General features: G+C 46.7%; 3 protein-coding genes across 5 annotated transcripts in view; all 3 read right to left on the bottom strand.

Annotated features, from left to right (window-relative positions):
- TTYH3 (tweety family member 3) overlaps positions 1 to 673 on the bottom strand; it is a 77,407-nt gene extending 76,734 nt beyond the window's left edge. Inside the window, exon 1 of one of the 3 annotated variants that reach the window (XM_081889197.1) lies at positions 131 to 673. In XM_081889197.1, coding sequence (XP_081745323.1) covers positions 131 to 271 — 141 coding nt within the window. In that variant the 5' untranslated portion in view covers positions 272 to 673. The remainder of the gene's footprint in view (positions 1 to 130) is intronic. The other 2 variants (XM_081889198.1, XM_081889199.1) reach the window with 2 other exon arrangements.
- CARD11 (caspase recruitment domain family member 11) overlaps positions 1 to 23,293 on the bottom strand; it is a 313,312-nt gene that overhangs the window by 39,547 nt on the left and 250,472 nt on the right. The gene's annotated exons all lie outside the window — the stretch shown is intronic.
- Positions 12,946 to 23,293, bottom strand: part of IQCE (IQ motif containing E) — a 36,892-nt gene continuing 26,544 nt past the window's right edge. Inside the window, exons 16-21 of the mRNA XM_081889185.1 lie at positions 22,119 to 22,283; positions 21,370 to 21,393; positions 20,732 to 20,854; positions 18,546 to 18,673; positions 15,767 to 15,888; positions 12,946 to 14,503 (exon numbers count right to left, since the gene is read on the bottom strand). Coding sequence (XP_081745311.1) covers positions 14,340 to 14,503; positions 15,767 to 15,888; positions 18,546 to 18,673; positions 20,732 to 20,854; positions 21,370 to 21,393; positions 22,119 to 22,283 — 726 coding nt within the window. The 3' untranslated portion in view covers positions 12,946 to 14,339. The remainder of the gene's footprint in view (positions 14,504 to 15,766; positions 15,889 to 18,545; positions 18,674 to 20,731; positions 20,855 to 21,369; positions 21,394 to 22,118; positions 22,284 to 23,293) is intronic.

Below are 23,293 nucleotides of genomic sequence, written 5' to 3'. Positions count from 1 at the left end.
GAATCTACTCATGGGTTCTGTGTCGGTGTGTATTTCTCGGTGTGTGTTGTGGGGACACACACACAACCCCCCCCCCACACCCACCCACCCAGAGGGGGAGGCGGGTGGCGAGGCGCCCCTTCCTTCTCACCTGCTGGTACTCGGCGTCCTCGGGTCGGAAGTCGTCGCCGACGGCCTCCCAGCGGAGGCTGAAGTGGGGCAGGCGGTGCAGGAGGCTCACCCACCACGGAGGAGAGTAGCTCACGCCGGCCGCCGCCGCCGCCGCCGCCATGCCCGGCCTGAGGAGAGAAGGCGCCTGGCCTCCCCCGGTCGCCGCCTCCGCCGCCGCCTCCTTCTCCCCCTCAGGGACGCCGCCGCCACCTCCTTCCTTCCTTCACCCGGAGGAGCTGCCCCTTCCCGCGGCCATGAGGGGGCAATGCGAGCAGCAGCAGCGCCGCCTCAGCTCCGCCGGTTCAGGCGGCCCAGGAGGCCCCGCGGCCCCGGCGGCGGCTTCGGAGGCTCCGTGCCCGACATGGCCCCTGCCCCGCCGGCCCACACGCTCCCTCCGCTCGGCGCGGCTGCCGGCGCTCTTTGTTCGCCTCTCCGCCGCCGCCTCCGCCTCTTCCTCCCCGGATGGCGCCGCCCACAAGGACCCCCTTTCGGCGCCGCCCGAGTCGCCCGCCCGCCCGCCCGCCCGCTCCCTGCCTGCCCGCCTGCCTCGCTCCCGCGCCCGCGCGCGTGCGTGTTCGTGGGCTGGCGGAGGGGGAAGAAATGGCGCCTCAGGATGCAGGCCCTCGGCGCCGCCAGGCCGCCAAACCTGATGCTGCTGCTGCTGAGCCTAGGGGACGGAGGGGCATCATGGCCACACACACACACACGGTGAGAGGGGGGTATGCACTAAAAGCTCTCTCTCTCTTTACACACACACACATACACAGAGGCATACAGTATACACAAAAGGTATCCCCTAACACACAGACACAGAAGCATGAGGGGGGTATACACTAAAGGCTCTTATACACACACAAACAGCAATGGACACAAAAGGTCCCCCTACACACACGGCAAGAGGGGGATATGCACTAAAAGCTCTCTCTACACACACAGGCATATACACAAAAGGTATCCCCTACACACACAGACGCACAAGTATGAGGGGGATATGCACCAAAGACTCTTTTACACACACACACAAACAGACAGGGACACAAAAGGTCCCCCTACACACACACACACACACACACAGGTGAGAGGGGGATATGCACTAAAAGCTCTCTCTACACACACAGGCATATACACACAATGTACCCCCTACACACACAGACAGACAAGCATGAGGGGGATATACACTGAAGGCTCTTACAAACAGGCATGTACACAAAAGGTCCCCCCCCACACACACACGGTGAGAGAGGGATATGCACTAAAAGCTCTCTCTCCACACACAGGCATATACACAAAAGCCCCCCCCCTTACATACACAAACAGGCATATAAAAGCCCTACCTACACACACACAAACACACACACAGGCATGAAAGGCCCCCTTACACACAAGCTCTCCACACACATACACAACCCCTTCACAGAGAGACATGTGCACACAGAGGCATGCACACGAAAAGTTGCCTCTAAACACAAGACGTCTCAAGAGACAATGGGGTGCACCTCCGGGGTGAAGTGAAACCGTTGCATTTGCAGCACCAAAGTGACCTCTCAGGTACGCAAACCTGGGCAGTGTGTATGGGGATCCTTGGCCTCCTGGAGGGCGTCTTTGGGCTCTGACCCACCACGACAGCCTTTGATTCACAACCATCAAGTAAGCTTGACCTGGTTTCGCGCCCTGTTCCCGATGTAGATGTTCACTCACTCCTTCTTCCCTGGCATTGGTCATTTCTGGTTTGCCGCAGGTGCCAAAATGTCTTGGGCCAGCCCCGTGTGTTGGACAACATACCCTACTTTTGAAGACACTGGAAGTATTCAGAAAAGCATTTTTGAAGAATATTGTAAACCTTGACAGGTTCATATAAGCAGTTCTTCAGGTAACGATATTCCAATCTTTACACGTAACCAAGATGAGGGTCTAAAACTTCCCAGCAATTCCCTCTCCCCCCTACTTATCATGCTCTAGTTTTCCAGACTCTGTCCCAGCCCATAAAAGTCTACTTTGTCCCATCCCAAAGTCTCAAATTCTACCTGGCCCCCTCACCTCACCTGGCAATATTTTGAAAGCCAATGTTTATTATTTATTTATGGCTCCATAACCAGAGTTCTCTTGGTGACAAATTAAAATCCGAAACCATAAATCAATATAAGCAACAGCAGGGAAAACCATATAGAAAAGAACCAAACCACTTCAGAGCCAAGGTTCGGCCACATTCATATAATGAGAACCACAAAGCACCTCACAGAGCTAAAACCAAATCCTAAAATTTAAGTGAATTGTAGAAATTAAACTACTCATACAAACAATTTTAAAGGGCCTAGATTATTATTATTTTTAAGCTATTTCCCTGATGCTGGGCACTAAGATCTACAGAGGAGTTCTTCTCTGTTCTGCCACATCTGACATGTTTGGTGGGAACGTGAACAAGAGCCTGGCTGAACCCAGACTTTGGAACTCCCTACCAAGAGAAGCTCACTTGTTCCCCTTGATGGTCCTTCTGCCAGCAGGCAAAAACTGAAAGTTTGTAGTCACCATACTGATCCTAAGATTCGGTGCTTCAGAAAACAGGTCACCTTGATCTGAGGTGCTTCATGGGCTGCCTGATTTGGCTCAGAGACTGTCCAAGTCTGCTCTGTTCCACCCCAGCCCTGCATTTCACTACAGGGAAATTTAAAAACAGCTATAACTTCGCTTTTCTTTTGATAGAAGTGGATGGAATTTGCAAACATATTATCCTCTTCAGAGTGCATAAGGTTTGCCAAATTACAGGCAAATAGGCTGAGGGTTGGGGTTGGGAGCGGGGATAACACTTTTAATGTTTTCTTTAAGAGAGAGAGAAATGAAACACCTATAACTTTATTTTGGAGGGCAGAATTGGACAACATTTTCAGGCACGGCTGTCCCTTTTGGGAGCATGAAATCAGCAGAATTTCAGCTTAGCTGCAGTGGTTTTCCTGCAAGGGCAGCCATCATTGTTTCAGCACAGGTAAAAAAAATCACTTAATCGCTCCTTCGTAGTGGTTAGGCTGAACCAGCTAGGACCCCTGACCATTAGGTCCAGTCGTGACCAACTCTGGGGTTGCGGCGCTCATCTCGTTTTAATGGCCGAGGAAGCCAGCGTACAGCTTCTGGGTTATGTGGCCAGCATGACTAAGCCGCTTCTGGCGAACCAGAGCAGCACACGGAAACACCGTTTACCTTCCCACCAGAGCGGTACCTATTTATCTACTTGCACTTTGACGTGCTTTCGAACTGCTAGGTTGGCAGGAGTAGGGACCGAGCAACGGAAGCTCACTCCGTGGCAGGGATTCAAACCGCCGACCTTCTGATCAGCAAGTCCTAGGCTCTGTGGTTTAACCCACAGCGTTACCCTCGTCCCTAAGATATTATCATGCTGAGGTGCTAAGTCTGAATCTCACCTAAAGCCCATGTCCTTTGACCTGGAATTTTTCTCCCTATCAGTGTGGGACCCAATTTTCATTACCATTCTCTACAAAGACTTAGGCACACTCCCTCCTCTCTCTCTCTCTCTCTCTCTCTCTCTCTCTCTCTCTACACACACACACACACACACACACACACACACACACACACACACAGTCCTGGCACAGAGAACGAACTCTGGGCTTTGGAACCAGACCACAGGCACCCTGGCTGAAATTAAGCCCTGGTCACATGCTTATCATGGACTCATGGAACACATATGCAACATAAAATTGGCTCTAGGCCAGCCCATTGCTGGAAAAATCCAGAGCCATTCCCAGCTGTGTGAAATTAACCTTTGTTTCAGAATGTAAGGGAAATATATCCTCTTAGGACTAGAAATAAGTTAGCTCTGATTAGCTTCAAGATGGCATAAAGAAACAGAACATGATAACAAGTAGTCATTGTTTTAAAAAATCCCAAATTTACTGCTGGGCCTCTTGCAAAGATTAGTGTGGGCAGGGGAGGTGGGGAGATTCTTTGTGGAAATGTTTTGCATTAGGGAAGAATGTGCCAGATGAAAATTAAATCTGGCTGTATAACATGAGAATTCTTTAAACTTTTCCAAAGTGTGGATCCCATCTCACAGTTCACATGCTTTTCTGCTTGACTTACGGACCACATCTCTTTGTCTTCAGCTGCTTAATAACCCTGTATTCATGTGTTGTGGTGGTGACATACTTAGCTACAGTGAGCACACTGTTGCCTGGGGGGGGGGGGATAGTAACAAAGCCCATACAATGAGATTAGTCAATTTTACATGGACCACGTTCGACTGTTCTACATACTAAAATTGGAAAACTTCTAATCTAATTAAACCAGCTTCAGCAAGAGAACCAGCCAAGCCACAGCAGTCTCTGACCACCATTATGGAATTTTAAAACTTTTGAACCATCTTTTAAACTATCAAAAGTTGGTACCTTTGCACAGCTCTTTATTTCTTAACAGTCCCTTGCAGGCAATTAAATGTCAGAAAGTACTACTAAAGATATATGGGGATATTAGTCCAACAACATCTGGAAGGCCGCAGTTGCCTCCCACCCCAGCTTTAGAAGGAGAGATCACTGTACATTTGGGGGGGGGGAGGAAGTATTTGGGTTTACTTGCAAATATACAAGTAGCACACAGGTGGAAGTATGCAGCATAACACTCTTAACAAAGAGCAATTCCAGTGTCCCCACAGCAAATTTCTACAGACAGGTCCAGATGCTTAGATAAAGATCTGCACTTCCTGGTAAAGGAATTAATTCAGACTCACCTGTCACTGATCAGAAAGTTGTTTTAACTCTGATTGTTACCCTGCTGTGAAGAATCAATGAAATGCCTAGGTATAATTTAAGAATGATTGCCCATAATACACAAGAACAGACAGGGCCATGAAAAAGCAGCAATATATTACTCCCAGTGGCAAAACATTTATTAAAATCTTTACCAGTCTGCACTTTAAAGGCAGCTTGCAAAAGATTAAAACAATCTCAAAACAGGGAACACAACCTACAAAGTCTATCAACACAGAGAGTGACAGAACACTGTGACGTTATATTACATCAGATGTCAACCCAGCTGCAGATTCAAGAGCCCACCCCAAAGACCTTCTGAGGAGCCCAAAGATCCCAGGCTCAATCCTTGGGATCTCAAGGAAGGGCTGGGGGAGGGTCTCTGCTTAAAATGCTCGCAAGTTGCTGATCATCCATGTAAAACAGTAATTAGATGGTGCAATGATAAGGTACAAGGTATACCTGATAAGGTATAAAGACGCCTCCTATCTTCCCTTCTATGGAGATTGCCAGAGTGCACATGTGGGGTGACATGGCCTTTTGTGTGTTGCTTGGCATAAAACCCCAGGGGAAAAACCTCACTGTGCAATGCCATAGCACATTTTTCAGGCACAATGGAGAAAACTTCCAGATCATGCACTTAAGACAATATGACAGGCTAGTGCAATGGCCCTTCCTGTAGGAGAAAGCAGCAGCCACCACCACCAAGACTTCTCCACCATCACCTTCCAATGACCATCTTCCTGCTCAACTGCTTTATTAGTTGGGGTGGGGGGTAGGAGAGGTCCTCTCATAATGGTTTGCATACCCAGAACCCAAACATTCCTCACCCTAAGTCAAGAGGTAATGATGGCTGTGCTTAATAGGCTTGGAAGCAACAGGTCAAGGAAGAGTTTGGGAACACCGAGCCGTTCAACAGCACCCCCACGTTCTGGTGGGCATTTTGTCAGACTGCATCATCAAAGGCCCATACTACACCATGTGGCAAGAAGCGGGCAGCCAGATATGGCGGGGGAAGGGATTCTAATCTCTCGGATCAACTTGATCCTATTTGGGAAATTTTGCTTACATGAAAGCAGATGGTGAGCAATCCCTTACCAATTATGGCTCAAGGATGCGTTCCATTCTCTATAATTGTAAAGGCACTTCCCACGTTGCCACCCTTCTCCATCCACACCTCCTGTCGGTTTTGTCTGAAAACCAAAATGGGAAGCAACAGTTACAGAACGGGTGTGTGTGTGTCTTTGAGGCAGCCTCTCTGTCAGCATGTTGAAAAGCAAGCCTAATTTGGAGGTGGGGGTAGGTGCACATAGGAATGAACACTCTCAAGTGTGTCCAATTAGAAGCTGCAACGGGAAAGAGAAAGGAATACAAAACTCATTGGCATCATTTTAAATGTTTGTCTCATTCTCATAAGAAAAGCCCTGCTGGATGAGACCTGCAGGTGGTGAAGGTGATGTCTGCTCCCCAGGTCACCTAGGTACTAAGGTACAGCTTCCCTTACTACGGCAAGGCACATTGTATTTCTATTTAATTCATTTATCTCTATGGCTATAAATTAGCATATGCATTTTTGTAATGCAAATCTGTCTCATTTGCGGGGTGGGGGGGGTGGGGAGGTTGATGCATTTCCTCTTTTTTGGCAGTATGCAAGCAGTTACCCTGTACACACCAACTTGCTCCTCCGCTAGCGATGGATAAGGTAACAACATTTGCAAGATGGCTCCATTTGCACACCACAGACATGCATGTGGTTGCAGAGGAATGTCTGTGTCTCTCCCTTAGAAGCATAACGACCTTGTTGCCTTCCTTGATGTCAAGATTTTTAAATGGACTTCCACCTTTGAGGAAAAGCCCTGTCGCAGCAGTGGTTGTAAAAACTTGTGCAAGATGATGCCATATGGTGATATGACTGCTGATGAGTTCTTTCTGCATGATGTGCCAAAGGCATATTTATTCCCTGTGCGCCCCCCACCCTCACGCGGACCAGCAATTTGAGGAGTGGGTTTATGTGTGTTGTGATTTCTCCATGAGTTATAAAGATTGCAATTCCACTGCAAACAGCCCACATTTGGGAATGATACATCGTTATTTCCTATGGGTTTGTCCCTATGGTATTGTACAAGGCCAGAAAAAAAAAATGCACACTCTCTTTTGTGTTTATTGAACGTGACTTTTGTTCCTGGAGGCAGGGAGCAGCGATTCCATAGCAGCAACCTCACACAATGGAAACCTTCAGCCACCTGGACGTGGATGTCTGTTTTTAATTAAGACCCCTGAAATATACGGTAGTTCATGCTACATCAAACTATCTAGCAGTTGCACGATGTGGAACTGAGATCTCAGCAAGCAAAAAATGGTGAGGTTGATTATTTATTTATTTGCATGCTGTTCCCCCGTTTGTGGCAAATGCCAGAAAGTCAGGCTATGACCTTAGCTGCGCCAGGGGATTAGTCGACAGGAAGTCAGAGAGAGGTCAGTGCACCAGATGTCTCCTCAGCACTGCTTTTGGCACCCTGTTCTACTCTTACAACAAACCCAAAGGTTGAAAAATTTCAGCTGTACAAACCAGTCCTTGGCTATTTACACTATCATTTTTTTGGGGGGGGGTCACATTACTCCCTACTGAATGAAGCATCCTATGACTATAGATTTCACAGGGCTATCCAACTTCCCACAAGAGCTCATGCAAGTATCCGTAGCCTCCAGGGCGGGGGTGCTCCAACCAAGACAGAAAGCTTAAAAGCTTTTTCCATGCTGGGTACTGCTTTGGTTACATGGTGCAAAAAGGGTTTATAAGCTTTCCGCTTCGCCTTGGGGAGCAAAGCCTGCTTGGCACACGGCCTCTAGGAGTGCTGGGCCTGCTCTCTCTCACCCCCCACCTGCGGGGCAGTTCCAAGATTTGGGGTACATGCCGCTTGGAACCATACCTTCGTGTAAGACGTGATTGTACTGTGCATATAGTCCACTCTGGCCCTGCCTGATGTCTTGGGATTTTGGGTGTCTGTATCTTTGCCCCATGAGAAAGGGAGGCAGGCAGCCTAGGGGTGTAGATTATGTGGGTCTAGCTACTGATATGAAAGAAAACATTCCTTGAAAGTCACAGAATCATAGAATTGTAGAGATGGAAGTCAGTGGTCACGGGTTCAATCCCTGGCATCTACAGATAAGACAGGAAGAGACTCCTGTCTGAAACCCTGAAGATGATGCCATTCTGTGTCGACTGAGCTAGATGGGTGGCGCTGTGGGTTAAACCACAGAGCCTAGGACGTGCCGATCAGAAGGTCGCCGGTTTGAATCCCCGTGACAGGGTGAGCTCCCGTTGCTCGGTCCCTGCTCCTGCCAACCTAGCAGTTCGAAAACACGTCAAAGTGCAAGTAGATAAATAGGTACCGCTCCTGCGGGAAGGTAAACAGCGTTTCCGTGCGCGGCTCTGGTTCGCCAGAAGCGGCTTAGTCCTGCTGGCCACATGACCCGGAAGCTGTACGCTGGCTCCCTCTGCCAATAAAGCAAGATGAGCGCCACAACCCCAGAGTCGGCCACGACTGGGCCTAATGGTCAGGGGTCCCTTTACCTTTACCTTAGATGGGCCAATGGTCTGACTCAGAATATGCCATCTTCCCATTCTCCAAGCGTGTGGCACTATTTGCTGCTCTGCCTCAGTAAGCACAATGTTCTGAGTTGGCCTTCACCCTCCCCCCCTCCAAAAAACCCCCCACCATCACTACCAGGAATAAAATCCACTTTCTGTCCCAGCAGCAAGCCAGTTTACCGGCTGGCCATTCTACCTACACCTTTATAATGTCAACTCTCTCATAAACCCAAAAAGATTAACAAGCACCAATCTGAAAGCAGCTCAGCTGTCCTGCGGAAATGCAAACCTCTCCCCCTCACCTCTCGCTCACACAAGCTTTGTTCATAGCTCTCTCTTACGGCTTGCTATTGTGGGAAGGAAGATCTGGTTCCATCAAATTACTCACACTAGTAGTTCCCCAGGGACTGGAGTCTGGGAAACATTTTGCTCCTGTCTTGGCCTTTGTACACACTCCGAGTTTTGTATGAAAGCCTGGGGTTTTGCCATGGACTGCGGAGGTGCCTCAATTACAGGCTTCCAGCCTCCTCTCCCTGCACATCAGATGTATTCAGCCTCTAGATGCAAGTATTCCCCCCCCCCCCGCTTACGTCATTGACAGTGCTTAGCCGTGTATTCAGAGCTGTTCAGGAATCATATCCAGCCTGCGCACCAGAGCTACCTTCTGCGCCCCTGACAATGTGACTGGAGCAGTGGATGGAATTAATTTACCTGATGGTGTAAACCTCTGTCCCGATTGCCTGGGTTCTGGACAGCTCCCAGCAGCTGCCTCTGGAAGCCCTACAAACAGCGTTTCCACTGATGGGATTAAGCAAAAATCATCTGCTCTGTACCGTAGCCATCCTTTTTGGCTGCAAGTCCTGGCATGAATGATAGCGAGTATCAGATAGAGAGCAGACTTCTGTCCCCGACTTAACAAGCATTCAGCATAAGCGAGGGAGCCAATTTCTCTCTTTTATGTAGAGGGGCGTGGGTGGGGGTGGGGGCAGAGAGACTCACTGGAAGAAGAACAAGCAATATCTTCCAAAGGACAGAGCTCTGGGCTTCATGGACGCATTAACGGTAACCACTTGCCACTAAAGAAAGGCTACCTTTCCCCCTCCCGGCCTGCGATGCATTAAAGTTGTCGTAATGGCAGCCCAGAAAGTTTTCCTCTTTTGTCTTTGAAAAACAAGGGAAATCTCACAAAGGTTGAGGAGCCCCAGCCAAGATGCAACGTTCCCATCTTGATTGCTAATAAGCAGGCCGGTAAACGCAGCAAAACCCCAAAGGGGAAAGACTGCAGCCAGAGGGCAATGTTCCAGGAATGTCAGTCATAATGGTGGTTTGGAATCTCCTCCTTAAGATGCTGCAGGCCAGTGAATGCCAATTGCTGAGAAGCAACACTTGAGAGGGGCTATTGCATTCCAATCCTGTTAGTTGGGCTTCCCAAATGTATTGGACTGGCCACTGGAGGGAGAAGACTGCTGGCCTAAGGGGCCTTCAGCCTGACCCCGTAGGGCTCTTTTTATGGAGGAAATGGCACTTAGTTTCATGATAATGCAAATGGCAGCATAGGCCCAAGTTTTGGCAGAGACTATCAGCAGCACCTCACAAGGTAACGGTAAAGGGACCCCTGACCGTTAAGCCCAGTCGTGGACGACTCAGGGGTTGCGGCACTCATCTCACTTTACTGGCCAAGGTAGCTGGCGTTTGTCCGCAGACAGCTTCCGGGTCATGTGGCCAGCATGACTAAGCTGCTTCTGGCAAAATCAGAGCAGCGCATGGAAACGCCGTTTACCTTCCCGCCGGAGCAGTACCTATTTATCTACTTGCACTTTGATGTGCTTTCGAACTGCTTGGTTGGGAGGAGCAGGGACCGAGCAACAGGAGCTCACCCTGTCGCAGGGATTCAAACTGCAGACCTTCTGATCAGCAAGCCCTAGGCTCTGTGGTTTAGACCACAGCGCCACCCACATCCCTACACCCCACAAAAGGAGGAAGCATTAACTCCAAGCTGGTCCTGAAGGGCTGGGGACAGGTTTATATACAGCAGGCTCCATCCTGCTTTCGCTGTGTGGGCATGCAGGCATCTTTACTTCCAATTTGAAGAACTAAAAAATAAATAAATTAGGGAGATTCTGTGCATTAACTCACTCTCACACACAGAAACTCCACTGAATGTATTGTACAAATGGTTACTGGTTTTGCTCAAAACAAATCCAACTCTGGCTGCAACCCTAAATACATACACTAGGAGCAAGCTGAACTTGACTCAATGGGGCCTACTTCACATGCATAGGATTGCGCTGTTGGTTTACCGGGCTTCACCTTCCCAAGATCCACTTGAGTGTTTGCAGATATCCATTGTGCCAATATAATAGTTACATCCCTGGAAAAGACCCTGATGTCGGGAAAGGTGGAGGGCACAAGGAGAAGGGGACGACAGAGGACGAGATGGTTGGACAATGTTCTTGAAGCTACCAACATGAGTTTGACCAAACTGTGGGAGACAGTGGAAGACAGGAGTGCCTGGTGTGCTCTGGTCCATGGGGTCATAGAATCCTAGAGTTGGAAGAGAGCACAAGGGCCATTGAGTCCAACCCCCTGCCAAGCAGGAAACACCATCAGAGCACTCCTGACATATGGTTGTCAATCCTCTGCTTAAAGACCTCCAAAGGAGACTCCACCACACTCCTTGGCAGCAAATTCCACTGTCGAACAGCTCTTACTGTCAGGAAGTTCTTCCTAATGTTTAGGTGGAATCTTCTTTCTTGAAGTTTGGATCCATTGCTCTGTGTCCGCTTCTCTGGAGCAGCCGGAATGGGTCAAGAAGAGTCGGACACGACTAAACGACTCAACAACAATATAGGGGTACCTCGGGTTACATACGATTCAGGTTACAGACTCTGCTAACCCAGAAATAGTACCTCAGGTTAAGAACTTTGTTTCAGGATGAGAACAGAAATTGTGCTCCGGCAGCGCGGCAGCAGCGGGAGGCCCCATTAGCTAAAGTAGTGCTTCAGGTTAAGAACAGTTTCACGTTAAGTACGGACCTCCAGAACGAATTAAGTACTTAAGCTGAGATACCGCTGTAGTTACATACCCTATGGCATCATTTCCCCCCAACCGGCAAGAATTTAATCACTCAGCTAATGGCTTGGCAGCCAGATCCACACACTACAGTGCATGACACAAACCATGTAAAGCTCCAATATTTTTATATACGTTTTGATTTGTAAACATTGCTGGCAGGGGGTAGGTAGCTTTCTCTGATCCCTGAAATAAGACAGATTTTTGTTGTCATGCAAGTGGATCATATATGCTGCCACCCCACACACCAAATCCCCCAAAGAAACAACATGTTGATTTGTTCCAAGGAATGATGTACAGCAGAGGAGGCAGCCCTTGGCTTGCGGGGCAAATCTGTGCTCCACTATCCCTACTGAACTTCAGAAATGGGCACCATGTTTTTTCCTCTGTTTCATCTGTAAGGACAGTAAGTCCCAAAAGTGTTTGCTATGGTGTTGTGATGCTGTTTCATGCTCATTCTGGAACAGTAAAGGGCCATTTCAGAATATGAGGAAATCTGTCAGGAAGCATCCATTCATCCCCTATTTACACATTCAGCAAAATCACATGGCAGAGATCTTCTTGGGCTGTGCCACTTTAAAATGCAAACAAAGGGTTACTTGTGCTTTTTTTGAACGATACCACCTCAAAACAAACAAAAACCCAAGATTTCCCACATGTTGGAAACTTGCACATCAGAAAGCTATGCCAGAGGTGTGCGGCACTAGCTTTCTGCTTGCAAGTGTGCATGCAGGAGCAACCCCACATTTGCAGGATGAAATTGTACAATCCAGGAAGAGTTCTATGAAGAGATTTTTGTAGAACATGTAGGTTTTGCTGCAAGATTTGGAAAATAGCTCCCCACAGCTTCTCTCCCCAACATACCCCTGCAAGACGTAACAGGGAGCCTCTGAGTGCTACAGGTAAGGAGAGCAAGGCATTTCATGGTACCTTGCAATAATAAATGTCTCTTAAGGGCACAGGCAGCAAAGCTAACGCCACTATACTGATGGTGACATTCATCCTTTCTTCTGGTATGAACTGAAAAGGCATTTCCAAGATCTTGCAGCAATTCATGCTTGCCTGCCACTTAGGAAGTGGTCTTACTAATGCAAACTTGTCACTTAAAATAGGGATGGGCACCAGATGGGACTTGCCTTTTGGGCGGCACAAGGAAGAGTTAGGTTTGGAGCAGGGGCTTCTTCCTCCTCCATTGCAAATGTGGGGGGTCTGATAAGTGGCACATGTACAATCAGCAGGATGATCAATGGGCAAGAGCAGCCCTTCCATCTTACACTCCAGAAGGCGAGCAAAGAAGATGAGTGATTGCCACGGCTCCTGAATAAATCTGAATAATTCATCAAGTCACAAATAATGACAAGACAGGAGACTGAAGCATCCTCCTCCAAGCAGGAACTGTAATTTCGATTCCCAACTTTTATCTGCAGTAGCAGCAGCAGCGTTCAGATGGACTATAGCTCAGGGGCAGAGCTGGGCAGGCAGAAGGTCCCGGGTTCAATCTCAGGCCTCTCCAGTTGAAAAGGAATGAGGAGCAGGCAATGGCAAAGACTTTCTCTGCATCAGATCTTGGAGAGCTGCTGCCAGTCAGGGTACCTTCTCTTGGGCTTTAGAGACCAATCATCTGACTGAGGAACCTAGGAAATTCTTTCATACAAAGGTGATCACACAAAGCTACCGGCTGAAATGCAAGTGCAAGGCAATTCTTGGTTTGGCGCAAAATGAACACTTCTGAGAAAGAGAGAGAGAGAGAGAGAGATTATCTATGTCAGTTAAGTATGCTTGTTAATCTACCACAGGTTTGGAGATAAAGGCTCATCTCCAGTGAAGGAGCTGGGAGTCTTGCGAGAGAGCAAGAAGATAATGAAGTCTGGAGCCTATTGATTTTATATTACAGGGGTACCTCAGGTTACATACGCTTCAGGTTACATACGCTTCAGGTTACAGACTCCGCTAACCCAGAAATAGTGCTTCAGGTTAAGAACTTCGCTTCAGGATGAGAACAGAAATCTGGCTCCGGTGGTGCGGCAGCAGCGGGAGACCCCATTAGCTAAAGTGGTGCTTCAGGTTAAGAACTGTTTCAAGTTAAGTACGGACCTCTGGAACGAATTAAGTACTTAACTTGAGGTACCATTGTACTTAGCAAAAAGCTTAAAGCCAGACTTGACTCCTAGCCCCTTCATCTTCTACAATTTCAGTAAGTTGTATCCCCCCTTCCTGGACATATACTTTTGCTCTGGAGTCTTTGAACAAGTCGGCTCCAACTGATTTTGGTTCAGGAACCAGGCAAAGCTCAGAAATTCACAGGGTTCCTGTGTTTCGTGCCAAAGCACTGGTCCCACAGAACTGTTTGTTTAAGGGCATCACTATCTATTACAAGGAAGGTGCCCTCAACTTAAGGACCTTGTACTGGGGTGTCCAATTGCAAGGTGAATCGGCATGGCCAAAAGTTGGGTACAAAACATGAACTGTGGGAAGAGAGAATAAAAGATAACTTAGAAACAACAGCTGGAGATGGCTTGGGGTACTAAAACAAGTTTGAATTCTTACCATGCGGACCAGCAGGGGCAGAATTTGCCAGTACCTGTGAATTACAGGGAAATGGATCTGCAAAAGACGCTCTCCCCTGCCCCTTAGGAACCACCTCGCAAATGTGGCCTTAACCATCTTTAGCTCTTTCTCTCTCTTTCTCCTTTTTGAAAAACTAAGCCGGGTAGCATAGCCTGGACAACTTCACCTCACCAAGCAAGACTAAAATGTCCTTCGTTGTCACGCTAGGAGTGCAACAGAGACTGTGACAAATGGCTGGTGAAATCATGAGATGACGCTTTCTTCACTGGTGATGGAGACACCGTGATGATGTCATCCGAGTCATCCGACTGAACTTCATCTGCAGGTGGCGAGAGAGAGGGCTGCAGCTGATCACGGGAGGATGTGGCTGAAAGAACAACGAACGAACGAAACAGGAGAGTGGATAAAAATGGCCAAAGTCTTTCTGTTAAGAATAACAAGGTTTCAGAATGGGTTGTGAATAATTTTGATTGCCCTTTTCTGTTTCCACGCTGACACAACCTCTCATGCACAAAAGGAAGGCAGGCATTAAACCAATCATCAGGATTTACATGTAAATGAGAGTGCATGCTCCACCTTCTCTCCTATGGTACTGCACTACTTCCTCATTTTGAATTATATTGCTTTGCACTGCATCAAAATACAGTAACCTATGACTTGATCAAACCATGACGCAATGCATTAAGCCCTACGACACATGAAGGGAGGAGGGAGAGAGCATACAAGCACAGGAAGTCTCCTGCATGACCCTCCAAGCCATGGTTTGGAAGCTTGCCCCCAATGCACCCACAGGTTCTTCTGGGGCAAGATAAAAGCAGACTCTAAGCAGAAACAGGAGGAAACCACCAATGAATACTAATTAGAAAAGTCATCCATTTGGACATTAGCAATTCAACTCCAATTCAAGTAATAAATAGCAGTAGCAGAATAGACAATCTATTTCCCCCCGGTGTGATGGCCCTCTTTATATGTTTGAATTACATCTTGGGCTGCTGTTTTCTTCTGGAACAGTTAAGCAATTAAATAATGATAGTTATTAACCTTCACAACAACCCTGTGAAGTAAACAGTAATTGATACCTAACTCAGAGGCCTGTGCAAAAAATAAAAATCAATGTGATGGAGTGGCTGTCGACAAATAAAAGTTATAACAACTGAAAATCAATGAAGCCGTCACTCTGCTGCAAGATTGAATACTGAGCCCCTACTTAGCCTCAGGTTTGTTTTGAACTCCGTTGAGACTGAAGACTTGGACGATGCCTTTCTAGAACAGATTGCCAAACATTCAAAAAGGAGAGAGATAGTAATGGGAGGCTTCAACCACCCCAATGTCTGTTGGAACTTAAATTCTGCCAAGAATGTGAGGTCCAACAAATTCCTCCATCGCCTCACTGACAATTTCATTTCCCAGAAGGTGGAAGTAGCAACAAGGGGGTCATCTATCCTGGACCCGGACCTCACCAACAGGGAGTAACTGATTGACAAAGTGGAAGAACTGGGAACCTTGCTGAGCCTACTGCACACAGCAGTCCCCTTTTGGACAAGATTAATTAGAACCAAAGTTCAAGGGAGACCACTGCAAAAACGTACGATTGACTTTAAGCCCAGACTGGGGAAGTAAATGAGATTACCATGAACCGCTGAGGTGAACGCTAGAGGCGAATATTTGAATGGAGACCAGACTGGCTTCTTCTCCTCACTGTCAGGGGCTGTGCGGCTTGCTCTCTCATCTCCAGGACCAAGGATCAGAGGCCTGCAAAATATGTGGCGAATTGGCAAGAGTTGTAAAAATAGCTCCCAGCAGAAACTGGGCCCAGAGTCAGAGAGATCCAGCCATAAAGGAGGAGACTTATGATAATAACTAGCACAGGCCTGAGGCTTTAAATCAGATGCAGAGGTTCACTGGTAGACAGGCAGGCAGGCAGGCAAGCATTCTGTTACATTCATCGTTTTGTTTAATCCCCATGTGGAAAGCATCTAACGTGACTTACACTATGTTGGGCGGTGCATTGTGGAACGGGCATAGAGAAACAGAGCAGGCCTGAAGAACCCAGGTCTCTGCGTTCCTGCTATTTGAGAAAGACACTCCTCAAAGACGGAAGACAATTTTGTAACACCTTAAGTGGGGAGGTTTTTCTGGCATAGTCTGTTAAATGGCACCTAAATGTAGCACACATTTGAGAACTCAGGATGGGCCACCTGCTTAAGACTCAAGCATTATACTGCTACCTTTATCTATTTATTGCCTGGGTTTTGGATTGCCTTTCAAGATAAAAATCCCCTTTACACATAGGTAAAAGGCACAAACAATGAATGATAATAAATACAATCGGTGCTTTTTTTCTTAAAAAAATGTTTAGGGGTACTCTCATTTTGACTCAAGAAAACCACCATTTTATAGTTCAAATCAGGAAAAATAAATACAATAAGTAGGCAAAAGTACAAAGATTCTCAAAATGTTTAGGGGTATGCGTCCCCCCAGAAGAAAAGAACTGAATATAATACATAAGTAACTCTCCCGAGGTAGTTTTTGTAGTTAGAAAAACAACATAATATGCTTACGCAAAGATAACAAAAGCAACAGCATTAAAAAGTTAAGGCAGTGGCAGCAAATAATTAAATTAGATAAGAATACTAGCAGTAGGGAAAACAGCTTTAAATAGCAGCAGCAGGTACAGCACCACATACCACCCGAAAGCCGAGTGGAGTAAAAAAGATCTTCAGGGCCTTCTTTAATACCACTGAGGAGGGCGAGGCAAAGGCAGGAACTCTGACCTCACCCTGCCAAGCACCAGTGATGGAATGGGACGCAGCATTGGTTGTCATGGTCTTAGAGCAAAGAGGCTGTGCTGACACATCCTGCTGTGCTGCAGAATAGCTGCATGGATCACAGCAAAGGACCTGCCACCTCACTCTTTTACACAGCACAAAAAAATGTATTGTTGTTTCAACCATAATGGTCGTACCAACTACAGTAAAAAATTATATGCAATGTTGTTTGCAGATGACACAGCCTTGACATTATACGCCAAGGAGGCTCTACAGAGACTCAGCAACCGTTTTGCCCAAGCCTGTGGGAAGTTCGACCTCACCATCAGCCTGACGAAGATCAACATCCTGGGTCAGGACGTCGCCAGCTCTCCACGCATCCACATTGGTGGCCACATGCTTGAAGTGGAAGACAATTTGGTCTACCTGGGTTCCACCATAACCAGCAACCTGCCCATTGATGCTGAACTGCACAAGCCTACTGGCCAGGCAGCTACGGCGGTGACTCACCTCCCCAAGAGGGTAAGGGAGGATGTGATGCTAACAAGACAGGCGGATGCCAGCGACAACATCAATATTTAAACACAACATCTACCGACATATATCTTTATATTAAAATAATAATATACAAAAGGTTAAAAATGTATATTAAAATACAAAAAGTTGAAGGGACTAATTGTTGTTGGCATCTGTCTGTCTTGGGAGATATTGGAAGAGTGCGCCTTTGGGGGGTGAAGTCAAACCACTGGAAGGTTGCAGTGCCTGCTGTGGCTGTAGAGACTGATGCAGGAGAGACATGTTTTTTTGAAGCTGGGGCAGATGAAAGCCTCTGGTTGTGTTGATGCAGGTGTACCATGGCATTACAGTAAAATCATCCAATCAAATCACCATATTACCCGGAAAAAACCCACAGGTTTTGGGCAGCTACAGCAAATCCTGTAACTCTGCCATGAATTTCTCAGACTCAAACAAATATAAGTGATTTTCGCTTGATCATGAGGTATCTTATTTAACAAATTCAGAATATATACAGCACTTGAAATCTTCAAGGTATTGCTCAACCTTTCACGCACTTGCCACTATTATTTCCTGTTAGCAGAGGCCGGCTTGTCTACTCTAAGGAGCACAACAAGATCATTGTGGGGCACATGTGGGATTGGGACCTAGGCCAGCTAGGGCTGATCTACGCTGTCAGCAGGATCACATGGAATCATAAAAAAGATGGAAATAGCCTGGAATTCCTTGTGCAGGTAAACAAACCATTTCTGATCCAAAGTTGTTTGGAACCATTTCTGACCCAAAACTTAGTGGGGCAAATGAAGGACCTTCAGAATCTTTTAAATCACTTCAGGAACAAAAAGCTAATGTGCTCTTGTTCTGGAACAATGTTGCCTGCCATCTGGGCTAGACTGTGGAAGACTAAATGGAAATACAAAGGAGGGGGAGAGGGTGAAGACAGCAGAAGAGTTGAACAGCATGGGAGAAGTCAACATTAGCCTCGTCGCCTGCAGCTCCATTTTGCTGGTGCAAATATTGTTACACTGTTTGGCCCAAGCTGGGCTCCAGCTCACGATCTTCAAGCCATTGACATCAAGCTTTGTGAAACTCAAATCTCATTAGAAGAAGCCACTCCTGGCTTACCTTTCCTCAAGGTGAGTGCGTGCCGTGTGAGCCCTGAAAACGGACTGCACAAGCCTCACAGCATCTTCCTCTGCTTTGTAATCAGCAGCTGTTTGTGAAGAGCTGGACCCACGAGACGAAAGTGAATTCTAGGAGCACAAATAGGAACAAGGTGTTGGCATTCAATATGTCAATTGGCAACTTAACAGATTCTGCTGTTTCTGACCTCAAAGCATTCCTTATCCGTCAACAGAAAGAAAAAAGAACTGGCCTGCTTTTCAGCTGTAGTAGTTTGGGAATGCCAGTAGATTCCTGGGGCTGCCAAGGCAAAGTTGATCCAGCCTTCTTACCGCTTGCTCAATGAGAAATTTGGCATCGTTGATATATAAATATGGGAGAACAAAGGAGCAAGCATGCGGGCTATCAAATATTCTGGCCTTTAGATGAGACACCTCTGGGTTGAGAAGTAGCAGCTTTCACTAGGCTGGCTGAATATGGAAGGGATTCAGCAATTTCCCAACAATGAACATTCACTTTAAAAAAAATGTTTGCGGGCAGATAAATTAATATATTAGGTCCCCCAACCACATACTGTATTGTCCAGGGTTATCAATTGCTGCCAAAAATTTCAATCAGCCAAAAGCAACAGCCAAATCAAGTTCAAAAAAGGGACCTTATTTTCTTTTTAAATTTTTATTTGTTCAAACTACTTATAAAGAAAACATTATTTTCTTAATTTGGTCCTCCTCCTGCATAATGCAAGAGCAAAATTAGGAAATACTGGCAGGAAGATTCAGACGTTATTCAAGCTTGTTTCACAACAAGATCTCAACAACAAATTTGGTTGGTCACTTGACAGTAAACATCAGAATGAGTTTAGCTTTAACTTTTTAGCAGCGGAAAAGCCATCTGTTGTATAATGCTGGAAAAACGCTTTGACCCATAGATTTTGGTTAAGGAAAGAATGGAAAAGTTAAACATGGGCTTAAGGAGAACAGCCCTTAGAAGGATGGATGTGCGACTTCCAAGGATTAACATTGCAACAGAAATGCTGTCATCTTATGTCAAGCGAAGGGACACACAATGCTTATGTAAAAGTCTAGAAACAGTTTATACTTCAAAGGAGTTTATTGGGCATTGATGGCTAGAAGCCCCTAATTCAAATGGCCTCTGACAGCTTCTAATGGCTGGTAGTTTCTAAAGTCCTGGACAACTATAGCAATTTGGGCGCAGCCTAATTCAGAGGTCATCTACCCTCTGAGTACAGGCTGCTGCCAGGCAACTGAGGTGTCCGAGTTGGGGGGGGGAGAGGAAAAAAAGCTTTTATGTCCTGTTTGTGGGCTGCCTAGAAGCATCTGGTTGGCCATGGGCTGGACTAGATGGACCTTTGGACGGATCCAGACCTTTGGCTCTTCTCCTGTTAAAAGGCCAGCTTGCCCTCCTGGGGAAGTGGGGAAATGTCAACAATAAAATAGTAAACTGGCTTGATAGAGACGCGGGATAAATTTGTTCACATTTGTTTTAAACTAAATCTGTGTGGTTTGATTTTATTATTAAAAGGTAAATAAAGATAAGAAGCAAAGCAAAGCCTACAGTTGAAGTTCCAGCATTAAAGCAAGGCTAGAGTGTGGGACACGGGTGGCGCTGTGGGTTAAACCACAGAGCCTAGGGCTTGCCGATCAGAAGGTTGGCAGTTCAAATCCCTGCAACGGGGTGAGCTCCCATTGCTCGGTCCCTGCTCCTGCCAACCTAGCAGTTTGAAAGCACATCAAAGTGCAAGTAAATAAATAGGTACCGCTCCGGCAGGAAGATAAATGGCGTTTCCGTGTGCTGCTCTGGTTCGCCAGAAGCAGCTTAGTCATGCTAGCCACATGACCCGGAAGCTGTACGCCGGCTCCCTCGGCCAATAAAGCAAGATGAGCACAACAACCCCAGAGTCGTCCGCGACTGGACCTAATGGTCAGGGGTCCCTTTACCTTTACTAGAGCTTGGGACAGTGTTCTCAAAGCTACTAACATGAGTTTGACCAAACTGCGAGAGGCAGCGGAAGACAGGAGTGCCTGGCGTGCTCTGGTCCATGGGGTCACGAAGAGTCGGACACAACTAAATGACTAAACAACAACAAAAGAGCTTGGGATCCTGTTCCTTTGCCCTGCAGACCATCTGCGTATCAGGGGAAAACATACTGCGGCTGCACCTCTACTTGCCCTGATAGTTGCCTTGTGTCCTGTTTGAGGCACGCTGGGAGAGTTTCGCCCTTGTGCGTTAATTGATAATAGTTTCTGCCGAGCCAAGTGTCCCCTGAAAGCTGCCTGGAGCACAACAACCGCCTGAGAGAGAGCACAGGGGGAGAGAATAACATGAATGGATGTTAAGTCCCTTGAAAGATGGCAGCTACACATTCCATGCACAGCCCCAGGAAGAAATTGTGTTCTAGTAAAGGACTATTTTCTTGGCTCTATAAAGGTATTCCTGCCAATCAAAAGGCAAGCTGAACTACTGATCTCCAATTCAAAAGTTGGTCCCGGCCAATGAAAGATAAAAGAAACCTACTTATGCACAGGTTTATTGGGAAATTCACATACAATCAAATCTGCTGAATGAAATCACACCTCAGCAGCTAACATTTCATTGGCAAGGCTACATTAAGGTCTTGGGTCTCCAACTGCCCATTAGACTTTGCCACTGATATGAACACGTTTCCAGGTGGTGCAAATTGCAGAAAAACTTCACAAGACCTGAATGACTGAGAACAGAAGCAATTGAAACTATTAGTTGTACGCCTGCAACCATTAGATTAACTTTAAAGAAATCAATTCAACTAAGAAGAGTTTACATTACTCACCTCATCCAGTGCAGCCCTGTCAATCTGAAATGGATAAACATTGGACAGAAATGAGGCCTTTTCCATTCTTTTAAGCTAAACTTGGTCATTCTATTTTTGGATTTGGTGTATGCCCCGGTGCTCAGAGGCTCATCAAACATTTTGCGTTTTATATCACTACAATTATTTATACCTTGCTTTTGCGAACAATGTGTTCCAAAGCAGCTTGTGAGGAAATGCACAAATACAACAATAAAAGAGATTAAACGTATATTGATCTTAGATTAAGTCCAAGTCGTATTCCCACCCGGTGTAATTCATATTCCTTGGTAGTTATGTATGACCATGGGACTTATGTGGAGTCAAGCCACTGGTCCACCCAGCCATATCTGGCTAACTCTGACTGGCAGTGGCTCTCCTCGGTCTCAGACAAAGGTATAATGTCTGCCTCTCCTCAAGGACATCTTTGGAGATGGAGCGTGGGACCTTCTGCATGAAAAGTGTGAGGCTCTGATAATGATTTAAAGCCCATTTGCTATATCCAGCATCCTTAACAACTGCCCTGTACAAGTACAGAAATCAGGAGTGGATGGCTTTTGTTTTTAAAGGATAGATTTGAAAGCATGTTGGCATTTGAGTGGTGAGGAGGTGCAGAGTCTCACATGCCAAAGGGTGTCACTATCATCCCGGTTCCTCCCGTCCCCTGATTTCTGTACTCTTCCGCTCCAATAATATGCCTCCCCCTCCCTTTGCAGCTGAAAGAGCATCACCTTGGTGTTGTAGGCCTTCCATTGTCTCTGGATGACCCGAGCAGCTTGTTCCTTTCTGTGATGCTCAGGAGAGCAAGGAGGTGAGAACTCCAAATCTGAACCTCTGAACTTTAGCATGCATGCTGGATTCAACGGTCGCCAGCTGGGCTGACATTTCTGCAGGCCCTTAAAATAACATTGGAGAAAGTATGAATGGAGAAGCAGAAATCCAGAGGAATGGTGATTGCTGCTGTCAAAGGGACAGCTTGGAGGAATGGAATGCTAGCACCAATGAGCAACTGATTGTGCCAGCGCTGCAAAAAACAAATGTTTTTGTTGTAATACACACACACACACAAAACCTTAAAAAGGTAAATAACCCCTGACAGTTAAGTCCAGTCGTGAACAACTCTGGGGTTGCAGCACTCATCTTGCTTTACTGGCCAAGGGAGCCGGTGTTTGTCCACAGGTAGTTTTTCCAGGCCATGTGGCCAGCATGACTAAGCCACTTCTGGCAAAACCAGAGCAGCGCATGGAAACGCTGTTTACCTTCCCGCCAGAGCAGTACCTATTTATCTACTTGCACTTTGATGTGCTTTTGAACTGCTAGGTTGGCAGGAGCAGGGACCGAGCAACGGGAGCTCACCCCGTCATGGAGAAGTTGCAGCTTCTCATTATGTCTAAACCAGAAACAGCAGTTAGTTTGTAAGAATGATGGGGGGGGGGGGAGTAAAGACATATGCAAGAAGCAAGAAATTGGAAGGATAAATAAATGAATGACGGAAAAGAAGTCATGCAAACATGGAGGAAGAATGTGGCAAAGAACTGAAGGAGCACAATATGGTAAGCGGAGAAGAGAAAGAAAGGATTGGGACAATGAGAGAGTTAGTGGGGGGAGAAGAGGAAGGAGTAGATGGAGAGAAAAAGAGAATAACTGCCAATTCCAAGCACTGTGAGAGCCAAGGCAAAAAGATGGCGTTGCCTTTCAGTATAGAGGACTTTCCTGCTATTAACAAATCAGTGAAGGAACAAGTGAGGACAGAGATTTCCCAGCCAAGTTACCAGCAATTAAGTGTTCTGTCTCCACTCACATCCCTAAGCTACACATTTCCTCCAAGCCAGCCTTAGCTATTAGGAGGTCATACATCATTCTCTTTTAGCCACCTAGAGTAAGAATATAAAAGGCTCCCCCCGCC

The sequence above is a fragment of the Podarcis melisellensis genome, assembly GCF_964234715.1.
Source record: "Podarcis melisellensis genome assembly, chromosome: 14".
NCBI lineage: Eukaryota > Metazoa > Chordata > Lepidosauria > Squamata > Lacertidae > Podarcis > Podarcis melisellensis.
The sequence above is the reverse complement of the archived record's forward strand: the minus strand, read 5'-3'. Positions and strand labels throughout refer to the sequence as shown.